The sequence below is a fragment of the Trichomycterus rosablanca genome, chromosome 7 (genome assembly GCF_030014385.1).
Source record: "Trichomycterus rosablanca isolate fTriRos1 chromosome 7, fTriRos1.hap1, whole genome shotgun sequence".
NCBI lineage: Eukaryota > Metazoa > Chordata > Actinopteri > Siluriformes > Trichomycteridae > Trichomycterus > Trichomycterus rosablanca.
Window position 1 is genome coordinate 2087392 of NC_085994.1, and position 20141 is coordinate 2107532.

The window sequence follows — 20141 nt, forward strand, 5'->3', positions numbered from 1 at the left end:
TAATAATAATAACAGCATTAATAATAATAGTAATAATAATAGTAGTAATGAATAATAATAACAATAATAATAATAATAAAAGATTATAATAGGAATAATAACAATAATATGATTAATAACAGTAATAATAATAATAATAATAATAAAAATAAAAATAATAAAATATAATAGAAATAATAATAATAGTAATAATAATAAAATATTATAATAGAAATAATAATAATAGTAACTAATAATAATAAAAAATATTATAATAGAAATAATAATAATATAATAATAATAATAAAATATTATAATAGGAATAATAATAGTAATATAATAATAATATTATAATAGGAATAGTAATAATAAGAAAAATTATAGTATAACAAAGTAATAATTGTAATAATTATTATTAATTAATAATTAATAATAAACAAATACACAAATATACAAATATATAAAAATACAATAATAATAATAATAATAATAAAATAATAAATAATATAATAAATAATAAATTAGAATTATAATAATATTAATACACAATAAAAAATAAATGAACAATAATAAAAATAAATGATAAAATGATGTTTTTGCTCAGTGTTTGACCGTTCTGTTTTTCTCTCTCTCTGTGTGTACAGTTGTGAGGAAGTACCCGGTGTTCCTCGGTAAAGCTCATCGCTCGTCTCTCGTCCAGGAACCGTTACACGTCCAGAGAGTCCTGCAGGTCAACCGTACGCTCTACATCGGAACCAGGTACGAGAGTGCACCACTACCACGCAACACCTACAGTGACACACTAGAAGCTTCTCACTGAGCAGGAACACGTGTCTACACTGTAGGGCCAAAAGTATACGGACACCCATCTTAATGATAGAATATGTTTTTGTTTTAGCCACAGTAAGGAGCCCAGACATCAAAGCCATTGAACCCCTTCTTGTCCACCGTCGGTGCCTGACCTCACACTTTTTGCCATTAGCTTAGCTTAGCATAGCCTACTTAGCTAGCTAGCTAGAACTGCAACCAACAGTTCTCGTATATAGCATGGGCAAAAGTAAGTGGACACTCGAACATCACGTCCTTGTATGCTAAAACCTAGATGATTACTGACGTCTGCCGCTGAAGTGAGGCCGTACAGCCTGGCCTGCTGTCGGTGTTCCGATGCATCCCAAATGTATCAGCCAGGATTGTTTATATTTATATACATGCGCATTCAGGCATCATGAGATTCAGATATTCATCACTGCTCCAGAGTCATGTAGTGGTGTGCTTTATATGACTCCTCACAGAACTTAGCAGTACTTGTGTCCGGCTGCGTGGATTATGAACTTCTGTGGACTGAGCTTGAAGCAGAGTTTGGAACCCAGTAGGTGCTCAAATTTGAATCTAAATGTGATAGATAGATGTTTTATTTATGGAGCCAGTTCTCATCGGCTAATCGGCGAGTACCATAACGTGTGGAACGGTAGCAAATAACGTTTAACCGCCGGTCAGATGGAACGTGATTTAAATGGAGATAAACTGCAATGACTGGAATTAAGAGCTCATGTTAGGAGTTAAAATGAGGCGTGAGGTTTATTTAGAGACGCCGGATCAGATCAAACGTTCTCTTTATTTCTTCAGTCTGAATCCAGTCGTTTATCTCTATCAAAATAATCACGCCGGATTTATGTGGAATTTGGGACGTGAGACCAGGACACGTGTTTATTTAAACACTTCTTACAGTGTACGGGGGGGTCGGGGGGGTTGGGTTACGAGAGGGGTGGGAAAGGTCCTCGCTGTTTAAAAGTTTCGTGCTTTCATTCCCACAGGAGCTCGAATTAATTAACAGCCCACGTCCCAAAAATTATTCTGCACCCGAAGAGCGGGGCGGTGAAGCGGGGTGCTTCTGTATTAATAAAAACTCACACAAACTCACACAGGGATCTGATGTTCTCCTTTTTTGGGGTCTGATGTTCTCCTTTTTTGGGGTCTGATGTTCTCCTTTTTTGGGGTCTGATGTTCTCCTTTTTTGAGATCTGATGTTCTCCTTTTTAGGGGTCTGATTTTCTCCTTTTCGAGGTCTGATGTTCTCCTTTTTGGGGTCTGATGTTCTCATTTTTGGGGTCTGATGTTCTCCTTTTTGGGGTCTGATGTCCTCCATTTTGGGGTCTGATGTTCTCATTTTTGGGGTCTGATGTTCCCCTTATTGGGGTCTGATGTTCTCCTTTTTTGGGGTCTGATGTTCTCCTTATTGGGGTCTGATGTTCTCCTTTTTGGGGTCTGATGTTCTCATTTTTGGGGTCTGATGTTCTCCTTTTTGGGCTCTGATGTCCTCCATTTTGGGGTCTGATGTTCTCATTTTTGGGGTCTGATGTTCCCCTTATTGGGGTCTGATGTTCTCCTTTTTTGGGGTCTGATGTTCTCCTTTTTGGGGTCTGATGTTCTCCTTTTTGGGGTCTGATGTTCTCCTTTTTGGGGTCTGATTTTCTCCTTTTTGAGGTCTGATGTCCTCCTTTTTGGGGTCTGATTTTCTCCTTTTAGGGGTTCTTTTTTTCTCCTTTTAGGGGTCTGATGTTCTCCTTTTTGGGGTCTGATGTCCTCCTTTTTGGGGTCTGATGTTCTGCTTTTTGAGGTCTGATTTTCTCCATTTTGGGGTCTGATGTTCTCATTTTTGGGGTCTGATGTTCCCCTTATTGGGGTCTGATGTTCTCCTTTTTTGGGGTCTGATGTTCTCCTTTTTGGGGTCTGATGTTCTCCTTTTTGGGGTCTGATGTTCTCTTTTTAGGGGTCTGATTTTCTCCTTTTTGAGGTCTGATGTCCTCCTTTTTGGGGTCTGATTTTCTCCTTTTAGGGGTTCTTTTTTTCTCCTTTTTGGGGTCTGATGTTCTCCTTTTTGGGGTCTGATGTCCTCCTTTTTGGGGTCTGATGTTCTGCTTTTTGAGGTCTGATTTTCTCCTTTTCGAGGTCTGACGTTCTCCTTTTAGGGGTCTTATTTTCTCCTTTTAGGGGTCTGATGTTCTCATTTTTGGGGTCTGATGTTCTCCTCTTTGAGGTCTGATGTCCTCCTTTTTGGGGTCTGATGTTTTCCTTTTAGGGGTCTGATGTTCTTCTTTTTGGGGTCTGATGTCCTCCTTTTTGGGGTCTGATGTTCTCCTTTTAGGGGTCTGATGTTCTTCTTTTTGGGGTCTGATGTTCTCCTTTTTGGGGTCTGATGTTCTCCTTTTAGGGGTCTGATGTTCTCCTTTTAGGGGTCTGATGTTCTTCTTTTTGGGGTCTGATGTCCTTCTTTTTGGGGTCTGATGTTCTCCTTTTAGGGGTCTGATGTTCTCCTTTTTGGGGTCTGATGTTCTCCTTTTTGGGGTCTGATGTCCTCCTTTTTGGGGTCTGATGTCCTCCTTTTTGAGGTCTGATGTCCTCCTTTTTGGGGTCTGATGTTCTCCTTTTAGGGGTCTGATGTTCTTCTTTTTGGGGTCTGATGTTCTTCTTTTTGGGGTCTGATGTCCTCCTTTTTGGGGTCTGATGTTCTCCTTTTTGCAGCTTACTTAAAAGAACGCAACCTTGTGAAGTTTGGGTTCCAATTTTCACAGAACACAAATCAGTTAAAAAAAGCATCAAATGTTTTTTGGGAGCGGACTCAGACTGGGGGGGGGGGGGGGGGGGGTTGTCTGACCCCCTGGGTCACAGATTTAGAGAGGAATGTGTTGGGTTCGACTCCTGAGTATAATCAGAACGTCAGATCTGGGAGGAGAGGTCATGCCCACCCTGGCCCACTGTGACCCTGACCACAGGAAGATTAATGTGAGGGTGGTGAGGGTGGGAGGGACGGTCGTCATTAACGCAGGAGGAAACAGAGGCGCTTTGTCTCACACATTATTTATTACTGAAGTTCAAACACGCAGGAACGAGATGAGCTGCTGCGTTTCAGCTTCTAATAACATTATTAAACCCTCCTAGTGCATTATGGGTAAATAAACAACAGTTTAGGGAAGGCCCTTTCCTCTTCGAGCATGAGCAAGCTTTATAGGATATCAGACCCCAAACGGGGGGACATCAGACCCCAAAATAAAGGACATCAGACCCCAAACAGGGGGACATCAGACCCCAAAATAAAGGACATCAGACCCCAAACGGGGGGACATCAGACCCCAAAATAAAGGACATCAGACCCCAAACAGGGGGACATCAGACCCCAAAATAAAGGACATCAGACCCCAAACAGGGGGACATCAGACCCCAAAATAAAGGACATCAGACCCCAAAATAAAGGACATCAGACCCCAAACAGGGGGACATCAGACCCCAAAATAAAGGACATCAGACCCCAAACAGGGGGACATCAGACCCCAAAATAAAGGACATCAGACCCCAAACGGGGGGACATCAGGCCCCAAAATAAAGGACATCAGACCCCAAACAGGGGGACATCAGACCCCAAAATAAAGGACATCAGACCCCAAAATTAAGGATATCAGACCCCAAAAAGGAGAACATCAGACCCCAAAAAGGAAAACATCAGACCCCGAAAAGGAGAACATCAGACCCCAAAATAAAAAACATAAGACCCCAAAAAGAACATCAGACCCCAAAAAGAAGAACATCAGACCCTGAAAAGGAGAACATCAGACCCCAAAAAGGAGAACATCAGACCTCAAAAAGGAGGACATCAGACCCCAAAGTAAAGGTTATCAGACCCCAAAAAGGAGAACATCAGACCCCAAAAAGGAGAACATCAGACCTCAAAAAGGAGGACATCAGACCCCAAAGTAAAGGTTATCAGACCCCAAAAAGGAGAACATCAGACCCCAAAAAGGAGAACATCAGACCTCAAAAAGGAGAACATCAGACCCCAAAAAGAAGAACATCAGACCTCAAAAAGGAGGACATCAGATCCCAAAATAAAGGTTATCAAACCCCAAAAAGGAGAACATCAGACCCCAAAAAGGAGAACATCAGACCCCAAAAAGGAGAACATCAGACCCCAAAAATGAGAACATCAGACCCCAAAAAGGAGAACATCAGACCCCAAAAAGGAGAACATCAGACACTGGAAAGGAAGACTGCTGGTTTAAGCACTACCAATGCCAAGTTGCCACTGTTGGGCCCTTGAGCAAGGCCCTTAACTCTCAGACTGAGGAGAACAGGATTATAGAGGCGGAGGGATGAACAGAACAGAAGAAGCGACGTGTGAAGACGTAGCCCGGAGCTACGCCGCCTCTGTTTACTCTGAGATGCTAATTTCTCTCGGTCCAGACGTTCCTGTAGAACAAAACCGTGACCCCTGAGCCCGCGGCCCTCGAGCTGTGAGAGGAACACGCGCTCGCACGGCTACGTAATTACCGCGTGCTGTATTAGCATGCCGTTATGCTAATCCTCAGCCACTTAGCGGTGTGCGAAGAGCGCTACAGGGAACTTAGCTTTACCGGCTACACTTCAATCACTGAATAATTCATACACACACTCATGGATCACACACACACACACACACACACACACACACACCTAACCGATACTGCAGATTTACTGATTAGAGAAGCGCTGTATGGTCAAAAGTATGTGGACACCCTGAGATTGTTCAACATATTATTTTAAATCCATGAGCCCTATCAGGCACTTTTATCCAAAGTGACTCACAAATATGACTGAACAATGCAGACCACTGAGAATTAAGGGCCCTGCTCAGGGGTCCAATGGTGTTTGGGGCTTAAATCAGCAACCTTTCTAATTACCCTTCCAGTACTTTAACCACTGGGAATTGCAGCCATAACAGCCTCTGCTCTTGATGAGTAGGTAAAGGACCATAAAGTATGGCTCAGTGTGTTTGTCCATGTGAGGTTCTGGGGTTTCTTTACTGCATGGAGCTTGTTTGACTGTGGTCAGTCGCTGTAGGTAGATTTTTTGACCCAGCAGGATGAAGAACCGTGTGTTCCAATCATTTATTTATTTATCTATCATTTCCTTTGGAATGAAGCGAGCTGCACTATACTCACTATACTGTGCACATATGCAGCTTGGTGGCACGGTTTTTACAGCTCGCCGCTGAGCTCCAATGTCAATCTGATTGAACGTGAACCCGGTTTGCCACCGATACTATTGTTTCCAAATATTTTTTTCTACTCCTCCAGAGTAGAATCTGTTATGGCTGCAAATCGTGAGGTGGCAGGACTTCATGTTAGAACAGTGTTATCCCCAGTGGTTAAAGTACCGGACTGGTAATCGGAAAGGTTGCTGGTTCAAGCCCCAAGTTTCTGAACAGGGTCCTTAATCCTTAACGTCTTCATTGTGAGTCGCTTTGTGTGAATATTAATGTTCGTAGTTTTAATACGATATGTCCAATGATCTTAGGGTGTCCACTTACTTTTGACTGTACGGCCGTTCTCTTTTCTGCCTCTGCAATTGTCAGTCTTTACATTTGCAGCATTGAGCGGACACTTTTATCCAAATTGACTTACATTTATGACTGAATACAATTCAAGCAATTAAGGTTAAGGGCCGTGCTCAGGGGTGGAACTTTTTTATTATTATTATTTTTCTATTTTATTTATCCATTTTCTCCCAATTGGGGGGATTCTTGATTGCAGTCGAGGTGTAGCCCTTAGCAGAACCCTTTTTCACCCATGCGTTTCACAGATGCCTCTATCTGCTAATCAGGGCCCTTACACGGCGTCTGAAGACCCCACCCACATAGTCCGGTCATCCCGCCCTAACAGAACCGTGTCTGCTGCAGGCACTGCCGATTATGCCCGCTAGAAGGCACCTAGCCGATCGGTGGCAACGCCGAGTTTCGAACCGAGGAGTTCAGAATCTCTGAGCTGGTGTGCTAGCGGAATATCCTGCTGTGCTACCTGGGCGCCTTCACGTTAGTGCTTTAATTTGGTACAAATACATGCAAACCAGACGTATCTGTATTTTATTTATTTTTGTTTAGCGCTTTTTCCTAATATTGTTTATTAGATTATTTTTTATTATTAATGTGGTAATAAAAACATAAAAACTAGAGCCCGGCAAGAAATGAAAGAGGTTCGACGTCTTAAAGCCAAATTATAAATCAGTCAGATTACAATAAGAAAAAGATTTACCAGCCAGAGAGAGAGAGAGAGAGAGAGGGAAAGAGAGAGGGCGAGAGAGAAAGAGAGAGCGAGAGAGCAAAGGCGAGAGAGGGAGAGAGAGAGAGAGAATGAACAAGATTGAATATCATTTAATCAAACAAATGAAGCCTGGCTGGTGTTGGAGGTCACGCCGTTCGAGGCTGTAAATCTCAGATCCTGTACTGAATCATGAGCACGCTCGGCAAGAGCTGGGAATTCTGGGTATTCTCCCACAATCCTTGACCTGGCGGGGTCAGGGTTTGGATTATAAATGAGCTCTGGAACCGTGATGGTCAGTTCGGTCGTGTGTCGGCTCTACAGGAGACGGATCAGGATCAGATTTACATCGGTCATGACGCATGAACCTTAAAATGCTGTTCTTGAACCTCTAGGTGGCGCTACATCGTGCTTTACATTCAGTTTAAGGGTTCAGTGAGAATCACGTGTACACGATCGTCCCCTGGGTGACTGGCGGTCAGTGGAGGTTAAGTGATTAAGGCTCTGGACTCTTGATCGATTCAAAGGTCAAGGGATCAAACCCCATTATTGCCGGACTGCAACTAGTAGACCTGTTAACCCTTAATCGCTGAGATTCAATCCTGTCTACATATTAAGGCCGATTGAATAAAAGCACACATGTATGTATCAAAAGTATGTGGACACCTGAGTATGAGCTTGTCGATCTGACCCGACCCATTCCGAAACCACAGGCGACGATATGGAGTCGCAAATTTGTTTGTGGCAATGACAGGATTTAAGGGTTTCCTCAAGATTGTGGCATGACTGTGGGAATTTGTGTCTTTTCAGTCAAATAAGGTCAAGCATTAATTATAGTGTTAATGGAAACGTTGATTAAAATAGGATTAGTGTTAATGTCAGAGTAACAGTGAGGGCAGTAGTAATGTGGACTACCATTAAGCAGAGAGGTTCACAAGTCACAAAATACGTGTCAGAGTCAAGTCACGAGTCTGTAGGCTAGAGTCCGAGTCAAGTCACAAGTCGATATAATAAACACAAAACATATATTATAAATGTAGCGTAGAAATAAAGAAATAATCTGTAAGTTCAGATAAAAACAACAACAGATTAGCGAGTGTATTTAGCCGTTTTACTTCGTGTCTTTACTTTCCTCCTCATTGTGTAAATGAATGTAATTTCTGTAACAAGAAGGTTCCAGTTAAAAGCTTCAACTGATACGTTTTGTTTTCATTACAGAACAAAAGCGCTCGATAAATCACGGCACAGCGGCCAAAATCCCAAACACAGCAAAAACATCATAACCGCTGCTTACCTGAGCTTCTGTTCTTCCAGATGCTATTACATTTATAAGCGTGCGTCCCATTAGGAATAGAATCCGTTATTTTGTAAATGTGCTTATAATTAAAAACCTCCAAACTTTTCCCGGTGGTGAAGTAAAACAGGAAGTCGTTAGAAAGCCGATCGAGCGTTTCATTACCACGTCATCTGTGTGACGCAAACTGAATAAATGCAAATAACAGCATTTCTTACTAACAATTACAATCGGAAGCTCTGATTGGTTGACTACGCCAGAAGCTGGCTGGAACATTTACCCATTGCGTGCGTTGTGGGTATACAGTGCCTTGCAAAAGTATTCAGCCCCCTTGAACTTTTCAACCTTTTGCCACATTTCAGGCTTTAAACATAAAGATATGAAATTGTAATTTTGTGTGAAGAATCAACAACAAGCGGGACACAATCGTGAAGTGGAACAAAATTTATTGGATATTTTAAACTTTTTTTAGAAATAAAAAACTGAAAAGTGGGGCGTGCAATATTATTCAGCCCCCTTGCGTTAATACTTTGTAGCGCCACCTTTTGCTGCGATTACAGCTGCAAGTCGCTTGGGGTATGTCTCTATCAGTTTTGCACATCGAGAGACAGAAATTTTTGCCCATTCTTCCTTGCAAAACAGTTCGAGCTCAGTGAGGTTGGATGGAGAGCGTTTGTGAACAGCAGTTTTCAGCTCTTTCCACAGATTCTCGATGGGATTCAGGTCTGGACTTTGACTTGGCCATTTTAACACCTGGATAAGTTTATTTGTGAACCATTCCATTGTAGATTTTGCTTTATGTTTTGGATCATTGTCTTGTTGGAAGATAAATCACCGTCCCAGTCTCAGGTCTTTTGCAGACTGCAACAGGTTTTCTTCCAGAATGGTCCTGTATTTGGCTCCATCCATCTTCCCATCAATTTTAACCATCTTCCCTGTCCCTGCTGAAGAAAAGCAGGCCCAAACCATGATGCTGCCACCACCATGTTTGACAGTGGGGATGGTGTGTTCAGGGTGATGAGCTGTGTTGCTTTTATGCCAAACATAACGTTTTGCGTTGTGGCCAAAAAGTTCGATTTTGGTTTCATCTGACCAGAGCACCTTCTTCCACATGCTTGGTGTGTCTCCCAGGTGACTTTTTATAGATATCTTTGAGAAATGGCTTTCTTCTTGCCACTCTTCCATAAAGGCCAGATTTGTGCAGTGTACGACTGATTGTTGTCCTATGGACAGATTCTCCCACCTCAGCTGTAGATCTCTGCAGTTCATTCAGAGTGATCATGGGCCTCTTGGCTGCATCTCTGATCAGTCTTCTCCTTGTTTGAGCTGAAAGTTTAGAGGGACGGCCGGGTCTTGGTAGATTTGCAGTGGTCTGATACTCCCTTCATTTCAATATGATCGCTTGCACAGTGCTCCTTGAGATGTTTAAAGCTTGGGAAATCTTTTTGTATCCAAATTCGGCTTTAAACTTCTCCACAACAGTATCTCGGACCTGCTTGGTGTGTTCCTTGGTCTTCATGATGCTCTCTGCGCTTTAAACAGAACTCTGAGACTATCACAGAGCAGGTGCATTTATACGGAGACTTGATTACACACAGGTGGATTCTATTTATCACCATCAGTCATTTAGGTCAACATTGGATCATTCAGAGATCCTCACTGAACTTCTGGAGTGAGTTTGCTGCACTGAAAGTAAAGGGGCTGAATAATATTGCACGCCCCACTTTTCAGGTTTTTATTTCTAAAAAAAGTTTAAAATATCCAATAAATTTCGTTCCACTTCACAATTGTGTCGCACTTGTTATTGATTCTTCACAAAAAATTAAAATTTCATATCTTTATGTTTAAAGCCTGAAATGTGGCAAAAGGTTGAAAAGTTCAAGGGGGCTGAATACTTTTGCAAGGCACTGTATATATATATATATACAGTGTATCACAAAAGTGAGTACACCCCTCACATTTCTGCAGATATTTAAGTATATCTTTTCATGGGACAACACTGACAAAATGACACTTTGACACAATGAAAAGTAGTCTGTGTGCAGCTTATATAACAGTGTAAATTTATTCTTCCCTCAAAATAACTCAATATACAGCCATTAATGTCTAAACCACCGGCAACAAAAGTGAGTACACCCCTAAGAGACTACACCCCTAAATGTCCAAATTGAGCACTGCTTGTCATTTTCCCTCCAAAATGTCATGTGATTTGATAGTGTTACTAGGTCTCAGGTGTGCATAGGGAGCAGATGTGTTCAATTTAGTAGTACAGCTCTCACACTCTCTCATACTGGTCACTGAAAGTTCCAACATGTCACCTCATGGCAAAGAACTCTCTGAGGATCTTAAAAGACGAATTGTTGTGCTACATGAAGATGGCCAAGGCTACAAGAAGATTGCCAACACCCTGAAACTGAGCTGCAGCACAGTGGCCAAGATCATCCAGCGTTTTAAAAGAGCAGGGTCCACTCAGAACAGACCTCGCGTTGGTCGTCCAAAGAAGCTGAGTGCACGTGCTCAGCGTCACATCCAACTGCTGTCTTTGAAAGATAGGCGCAGGAGTGCTGTCAGCATTGCTGCAGAGATTGAAAAGGTGGGGGGTCAGCCTGTCAGTGCTCAGACCATACGCCGCACACTACATCAAATTGGTCTGCATGGCTGTCACCCCAGAAGGAAGCCTCTTCTGAAGTCTCTACACAAGAAAGCCCGCAAACAGTTTGCTGAAGACATGTCAACAAAGGACATGGATTACTGGAACCATGTCCTATGGTCTGATGAGACCAAGATTAATTTGTTTGGTTCAGATGGTCTCAAGCATGTGTGGCGGCAATCAGGTGAGGAGTACAAAGATAAGTGTGTCATGCCTACAGTCAAGCATGGTGGTGGGAATGCCATGGTCTGGGGCTGCATGAGTGCAGCAGGTGTTGGGGAGTTACATTTCATTGAGGGACACATGAACTCCAATATGTACTGTGAAATACTGAAGCAGAGCATGATCCCCTCCCTCCGGAAACTGGGTCGCAGGGCAGTGTTCCAGCATGATAATGACCCCAAACACACCTCTAAGACGACCACTGCTTTATTGAAGAGGCTGAGGGTAAAGGTGATGGACTGGCCAAGCATGTCTCCAGACCTAAACCCAATAGAACGTCTTTGTGGCATCCTCAAGCGGAAGGTGGAGGAGCGCAAAGTCTCGAATATCCGCCAGCTCCGTGATGTCGTCATGGAGGAGTGGAAAAGCATTCCAGTGGCAATCTGTGAAGCTCTGGTAAACTCCATGCCCAGGAGAGTTAAGGCAGTTCTGGGAAATAATGGTGGCCACACAAAATATTGACACTTCAGGAACTTTCACTAAGGGGTGTACTCACTTTTGTTGCCGGTGGTTTAGACATTAATGGCTGTATATTGATTTATTTTGAGGGAAGAATAAATTTACACTGTTATATAAGCTGCACACAGACTACTTTTCATTGTGTCAAAGTGTCATTTTGTCAGTGTTGTCCCATGAAAAGATATACTTAAATATCTGCAGAAATGTGAGGGGTGTACTCACTTTTGTGATACACTGTATATAATTGTCACATGTATCTAATATTAACACATGCTGCCGCTCGGGACTCTTGTTGTTTACGAGTCATTTTTTTGCGAGTCATGAGTCGAATCCGAGTCATTTGAAACGAGTCCGAGTCGAGTCTGAAGTTGCTGTGTGTGCGACTTATGTGCGACTCGGACTCGAGTCCCCATCTCTGCCATCAAGGTGCCACTGTTGGGCCTGAACCCACCTTGTGCAGGTGAAAAGAAGCGGTTGGCAACTTGTTATATAAGTTAGATCATGCTAACCAGGTTAATTAAAAGACTAGATTGTGAGAAAAAGGAAAAATACATAAATAGAATTTAAAAAATCACCCTATTTAGTTATTTTGGAAACGTGGCGTCTTTTTACCATGAACTTCCAGTTTGCACATGATGTTTCCTGTCAGCTGTTGTTGTTGATAATGTGGTGGAGATAGAGATGGATTTTGGCGGTAATCATTAATCATTGTGTTTCTGTGTGTGTGTGTGTGTGTGTGTGTGTGTTAGGGACGACCTTTTCCGTGTGGAACTGGACAGTGTGGTGGGAGACGAGATGTTCTACAGTAAGGTGAGATCTTCATCTACACACTTCCTTCACATGGTTTTTTAAGCATCTTGCTCAAGTTTGTCCACCTGATCTAGTCGTGTCCAATCACCTGATCATATTCCCTCTCTACTGGTGCAGACCCCCACTCCTGACTAACACACGCCCCCTACGACACCAGGCGGGTTCATACGGAGATCCGTATCTCACACTGATCTCCGTTATCCCCCGTCTCTGTGCAGCACCATCGATCAGCCAGCAGAGGTCGTAACTGCAGCAGTTGTGAGAAAACCCTGTTCAGCCGTCATCCCGTCCCTTACTGACACACAGCCAATCGTGTGTCTGTGTAGGCGCCCGTCCGGCTGATAGCAGAGCTGCAATCAAACTCTGAAGAATGTCTTGGAGTTTTATAAACTCATTTTAAATTGAATTACTGTAACACAATCAAAAAAGTTGGGACAGAAGCAAAATAAGAGTGAAAAGTTTACAGACGCTTTTATCCAAAGAGACTTACAGTACTGTGACAGTACACTGTCTAAGCAATTGCGGGTTAAGGGCCTTGCTCAAGGGCCCAACAGTGTCAACCTGGCAGTGATGGGGCTTAAACAAGTGACCTTACAATTAAGAGTCCAGTACCTTAACCACTAGGCTACAACTGCCCTCGGTTCTAGCTACCAGTGCTGGGGTTCTGAATCCTCTGAGCTTGAATCTCAGCTCTGCTACTGGTCAGTTGGGCGCCACCTAGTGCCTGCAGGAGACAAAATCGGCCACTAGTCTGCTGGGTGAGAAAAGACCGGACTAAAGAAAGTGAGCGGGGTCTTATAGGCTGTGTAAGGACCCTGGTTAGTAGTACCCCATTTAAGTACGGGGGAATAAAAAGGGGTCGGAAGGAGGGCGTGTCAGGAGAATATAGCCTCCTCGTACGCCATTGGGGTCTCCAGCAAGGTAGGAGGAACTGGCTATGACTAAATTAGGAGAAAAAGGGAGAAAACGCGTCTGCAGATTATGTAAAACTCCCGTTTAATTCCATATGCCGACCCGCTAAAATAAGATCAAAGCTTAACGTACAGTAATAGAGCGGCGTTAACGTTTAATCACAATTAAACCCACATCAAAGTTCAGCATCAAAGCAGCAGTTACATAATTATGAAAAACACCATTAAATATTCAGCGTGTGTGTGTGTGTGTGTGTTACAGAAAAGGACGTGGGAGTCGAACAAGAACGACATCAAGATTTGCAGGATGAAGGGCAAGCGCGAGGTAGACGAAAACACACACACACACACACACACGCACACACACACACACACACGCTTCAGTAAAGAGCCCTGAAGTTGGGACATAAAACAAGATGAGAGATTTGAGAAATATGTGTTTGGTGCCTCTGTGTGTGTGTGTGTGTGTGTGTGTGTGTGTGTGTGTGTGTGTGTATGTGTGTGTGTGTGTGTGTGTGTGTGTGTGTGTGAGGGATGATTTAGTTCCCTCCAGGAAATGAAATGGAGTAAAAGGAGGGTCATTAAACTCGGAGGATAGAAGCCGACACCGAATCCGGGTGGGAGATAAACGACAAAGGGGCCGAAGAGAGGCGGTGCCAGGGGGAGGGGGGTGGATCGGGGGGCAAGGGATAAACCCGTCTAAAGAGAAAATGAGAGAGGGAGGGAGAGAGGGGGGCGAGAGAGGTAATTTTCCCTGTGTGGTTAATGAGTTTGCTAATTAATTAGTGGAATTAAAAGAGAAAGTGATTTATCTCCACATCAAAGCTCAGGAGCAGGAGGTTTGGAACATGACTGCGGGGATTGAGAAGTCGAGGACGTATGGCCTCACTTTGCTCCATTTGGATTTGTGACGAGCAGCAGTTCTGCATTCCAAGCGTGTGGTGCTAAGGGTTAAGAGCCTTGCTCAGGGGCCCAACAGTGGTGACTTGGCATAGTGGGGCTTGAACCGACAACCTTCTGATTACTAGTCCACACATTTATACGTGTGGCATTTAGCGGACGCTTTTTCCAAAGTGACTTACAGTCGTGACAGAATATAATGCATTGAATTGAGAGTGAAGGGCCTTTCTCAGGGGCCCAACAGTGGCAACTTGACGGTGGTGGGGCTTGAACTGACAACCTTTTGATTACTAGTCCACACATTAACGTGTGGCATTTAGCGGACGCTTTTTCCAAAGTGACTTACAGTTGTGACAGTTGCCTGTACAATGCAGGCAATCGAGGGTTAGGGGCCTTGCTCAGGGGCCCAACAGTGGCGACTTGGTGGTGGTGGGGCTTGAACCGACAACCTTCTGATTACTAGTCTGCACATTTACACGTGTGGCATTTAGCGGACGCTTTTTCCAAAGTGACTTACAATCATGACAGATTATAATGCAGGCAATTGAGAGTGAAGGGCCTTGCTTAGGGGCCCAACAGTATCAACTTGGTGGTGGGGGGGCTTAAACCTACAACCTTCTGATTACTAGTCTGCACATTTACATGTGTGACATTTAGTGGTCGCTTTTTCCAAAGCGACTTACAGTTATGACAGCTTGAGCAGTTGAGGCTTAGGGGCCTTGTTTAGGGGCCAAACAGTGGCGACTTGTCGGTGGTGGGGCTTAAACTGACAACCTTCTGATTACTAGTCCACATATTTACATGATAAATACTTACATGCGTTCGCTAAATGCCACACATGTAAATGTTTGGACTAGTATTTTCCAAAGCGACCTACAATTGAGGGTTAAGGGCCTTTCTCAGGGGCCCAACAGTGGCAACCTGGCAGTCGTGGGGTTGGAACCCTGGACCTTCTGATCACTAGTTAATTGCCTTGATTGCTGAGCTACCACAGCTATGATTGGTTATGAAACGGGCAGCTGTAGCCTAGCGGTTAAGGTACTGGACTAGTAAATGAAAGGTCGCTGGTTCAAGCCCCACCACTGCCAGGTTGCCACTGTTGGGCCCTTAAACAAGGCCCTTAACCCTCAATTGCTTAGGCAGTATACTGTCACAGTACTGTAAGTCGCTTTGGATAAATGTGTCCGCTAAATGCAGAAAGGTTTTCCTAATATTTGGCGCTACCGAAAAGCTCAAGTGAGCGCCTGATTCCCGCCGTGTTCATCTGCAGTACTCGGTTTGACCTGCTGGGTAAAGGAGGCGCTGTTGGACGGATAGCGCAGCTCTCTTTGAAACTAACTTCAAAGCATTTCCTGCACCTACTCAAAAGTTACTCGCTACCCCTGGAAGCGATGCTTTATAAGCGTACATTGGGGCTAGCGGGGACTCGGCTAATAAACACTAGCGCATTCCTGTGCGCTACGTCACTGTTCTTGAGCTTTGCCTTTACTGATTTGCTACGATTCCTCAATGGCACAGCAGTCGGGCATGATACTACGATCCGTACCCCCTGCCACTCTACACTAAGAGTGTAGGAATTTTTTTCTTGGTCAGACAGGAGCTTTGATCAGGTTTTGTGCTTTTTTTTCTTATTTATGTGTGCAAAATTAGCTAACTTAGCTCGGGCAGCGGTATTCGGTGCCACGTATTAATTTTCGTAAACGTATTTGCACTTCAAAGTTGGCACAACAATAATTAATTCACACATGACAGGTCACTGCTTGTAGGCATTTATACTTCACAGTAGCCGCTCCTGCGGGGCATCAGTTTAAGTACCAGGATGTTGGAAAGGTCGAGCTGAACGGCGGTTCCACCTTAAATATCACTGAGCTTTTAAATACGAGCCATTTACCGTAAAGGATTCGCGCCCGTGCGTACACGCATAAACACGTGTAGATTAGGCGCCACGCCAACGTCGCACTCGTCCCCGTGTGTGTTTAGTCAGCGCGGACACGTTTGCCGCCGGCGTGATTGGTTTTCGGTAATTAAACGTCCTCGGCTGGCTGAGCCGAGACACCGAGCGGTAATTGGAAGGGAAATTCGGTCTCTTCATGCTTATCCACACACACACACACACGCGCACACACACACACGCACGCACACACGCACACACACACACACGCACGCACACACACTGCCACCGGCCAGTCGTGAGGGCGCATCCAGGGTCCAGATAAAAACTTTATAATTTGATGCTTTAAATTGCTATTTTGGATCGGCGGATCATTTTGGCAATAATGAGGTGGAATTGTGTAATGCACACACACACACACACACACACACACACACACACACACACACGTGTACTGAGCACTTTATTAGGTACACCTGTCTGCTATGTGACATACGTATATACGCGTGTATGTAAGTTTTTAATATCATGGCGTGCAGCTAGCTTGCCGCACTCTCAAACACAAATAAGGACTCGCTAATGCATCGAATTCCCAGACTACGCCACATCGCGGGCAATTAATTATAGTTAAGAACTATAATTACAATTAGTTGCAGAACCGTGTCTGCTGCAGGCACTGCCAGTTATGCCCGCTAGATGGCGCCCAGCTGACCGGTGGCGACGCCGATTTTCGAATCGAAGTGCTGAGAGCAATTCTTTTAATAAAAGATCGCAAACCATTTCCTTCTTTACCGTCTCTTTACCGACGGCACGATATTTTAATCACTGTAGCGCTGGCACCAGTGTGGCGCAGCTGCTGGTTCCTCAGGTTATACTGGGATACGTGAATGCGAGCGAGCGCTTCGATAATGAGGAGAAAAACAGTCGCACCGTCACACTCGCACACGTGAATGTGAGTTAATGCTCCTGTGTTTCAGGTGTAAATAATTCAGTGCATAATTCATACCGGCTGTGATGTTCAGGTAGCAGGTGCTTCTGTGTCTGAAACACTCATTCATTCATTCACTCATTCATTCACTCACTAATTCATTCATTCACTAATTCACTCATTCATTCATTTACTCATACATTTACTCGTTCACTCAATCATTAATTCATTAATTCACTAATTCACTCTTTCATTCATTTATTCATTAATTCATTCATTCTCTCATTCATTCACTCACTAATTCATTTATTCACTCATTCATTCATTTACTCATTCATTTACTCATTCACTTACTCACTAATTAATTCATTCACTCATTCATTCACTCATTCATTCATTTACTCATTCATTTACTCATTCACTCACTCACTAATTCATTCATTCACTAATTCACTCACTAATTCATTTATTCATTTAATCATTTACTCATTCACTCATTCATTTACTCATTTATTCATTTATTCATTCACTCATTCATTTATTCATTCATTCACTCATTCATCCACTCATTCATTAATTCATTCATTCTCTCATTCATTCACTCACTAATTCATTCATTCATTCATTTACTCATTCATTTACTCATTCATTTACTCATTCATTTACTCATTCACTTACTCACTAATTCATTCATTCACTAATTCATTCATTCACTCATTCATTCATTTACTCATTCATTTACTCATTCACTCACTCACTAATTCATTCATTCACTAATTCACTCATTCATTCACTCTTTAATTCATTTACTCATTCACTCACTCACTAATTCATTTATTCATTCACTCATTCATTCATTCTCTCACTTATTAATTCATTTATTCATTCATCCTCTGTTTTAGCACCGCTTTATCTTATCCTGGGTACAGGTAAATTAGTATCTCCAGTTAACCTGACTGCACGTCTTTGTACTGTGGAAGGAAACCGGAGCACCCGGGGGAAACCCACACAGAAAGAACCCGGAATTGTTAGTAATCAGGTAGCTGTTATATTTTTATTTGTTTTATTACTAAAAAGTCTGTGGCCCCGTGGTTGTGTATTTTTTATTCCATCAGGCTCCCAAGAGGAAAAGTTTGGACACCCCGGACCTACATGTAACTGGGCGGGCTGGTACAACAGAGACCAATCAGCAGTGGGAGACACTAATAGAGGGGACACGATCGCGGTCAGCCAACCAGCTACTCAATCCACCAATGAGCTAACACACAAGCCGAAATCCTGAATGCTTCTTCCTTAACCTAAACTGACAAGAGGGAGGAAAATGAGGAATCTAAGCTGTGCTATCAGCTGGTCGGGCATCTGCACAGACATGATTCTCTAATGTCTGAATAAACGGAGGGCCGAAATGGACCAGCACATGTCAGTGCACCCTCAGTGCAGGTCCAGAACCCAGATTACAATACATGACAGCGGTAGCTCAGCGATTAATATACTGGACTAGTAATTAGAAGGTTGCCAGTTTAATCCCACTGTTGGGCCCCTGAACAAGGCCCTTAACCCTCCAAAATCAAGCAAAAAACTGTCTGGAATGTGGACCAGATCCGGCTAAATACAGGAGCAGCCGTAGGAAAAGAATATCGTCTCACAGCAAGAAGGTCCTGGGTTTGATTCCCAGGTGGAGCGCTCTGGGTCCTTTCTGTGTGGGTTTCCTCCGGGTGCTCCGGTTTCCTCCCACAGTACAAAGACATGCAGTCAGGATAATTGAAGATACCAGTTTACCCTGTACCCAGAATAGAGAATCATGTCTGTGCAGATGCCCGACCGGCTGATAACACAGCTTAGATTCCTTTTTTTTTTTCCTCTCTGGTCAGTTTAGGTTTTAGAAAGAAGCATTCAGGACTTCAGCTTGTGTGGCAGCTCATTGGTGGATTGAGTAGCTGGTTGGCTGATGTTGCCACCGTTGGGCCCCTAAACAAGGCCCTTAGACCTCCAAAATCAAGCAACAAACTGTGACAAGTCTGGAATGTGGACCAGATCCGCCTAAATACAGGAGCATCTGTAGGAGAAGAATATCATCCTACAGCAAGAAGGTCCTGGGTTCGATTCCCAGGTGGAGTGGTCTGGGTCCTTTAGGTTTTAGGAAGAAGCATTCAGGATTTCGGCTTGTGTGGAAGCTCATTGGTGGATTGAGTAGCTGGTTGGCTAACCGCGATCGTGTCCCTTCTATTAGTGCCTCCCACTGCTGATTGGTCTCTGTTGTACCAGCCCACCCAGTTACATGTAGGTCCGGGGTGTCCAAACTTTTCCTTTTGGGGGCCAGATGGAGTCAAAAATACGCAACTACGGGGCCACAGACTCTTAAATAATAAAACAAATATAAATATAATAATAAGAGCTACCTGAGGAAGGATTTTACTGGCAGACGTCGTAAACCCTGTCCTCAACTAACCTGGAGTGATTGAGTCCTTCAAAACTGAACCCCAGCAGAGATAAACACACACACACACACACACACACACACACGTGTGTTCAGCTTTTATTTGTGTGGTTGGAATTCTCACCTCATCTCCCTCATCACCTCCCGCTCTGAACCCCCCACCAGTCCAGAGGAAAAATAATAGCCCCGGTGGGAACGGACGGGGGGCGAAGAGGCATCTGGATTAATGCTCATACACACCACCTCTCACACACCTCTCACACACACTTCCTTTCTTCTGTAACTCACACTCCAGCTCTCGATGTGTCTCTGTTTCCTGCCGTCGACCCGTCTGTGTGGGGAGGGTGAGGGTGGCAGTAAGCTTACAGCACATGGTCATGTTAGAGATGCCCTTTAACGTCTTTATTACAAACGGCATCAGATCTTACATTTCAAGTCTTAATTTTTTTTCTACCAGAAACACACACACACACACACACACACACACACTCTAACAAGAACCAAAACAAAAGTATAAGAAGTACAGTTCAAATAAAAATGAAAACAAAACGAATCCAAATAAAAGTCACAGTTCGAATTTGGACTCGCAATTA

The 20141-nt window shown here is 43.5% G+C and overlaps 1 protein-coding gene across 1 annotated transcript in view; it reads left to right on the forward strand.

The window, feature by feature from the left end:
- The window catches only part of sema6bb (sema domain, transmembrane domain (TM), and cytoplasmic domain, (semaphorin) 6Bb), a 137414-nt gene that overhangs the window by 57352 nt on the left and 59921 nt on the right, over positions 1-20141 (forward strand). The window contains exons 4-6 of the mRNA XM_062998835.1: positions 624-738; positions 12421-12481; positions 13655-13717. Of these exons, the coding sequence (XP_062854905.1) occupies positions 624-738; positions 12421-12481; positions 13655-13717 (239 nt within the window). The remainder of the gene's footprint in view (positions 1-623; positions 739-12420; positions 12482-13654; positions 13718-20141) is intronic.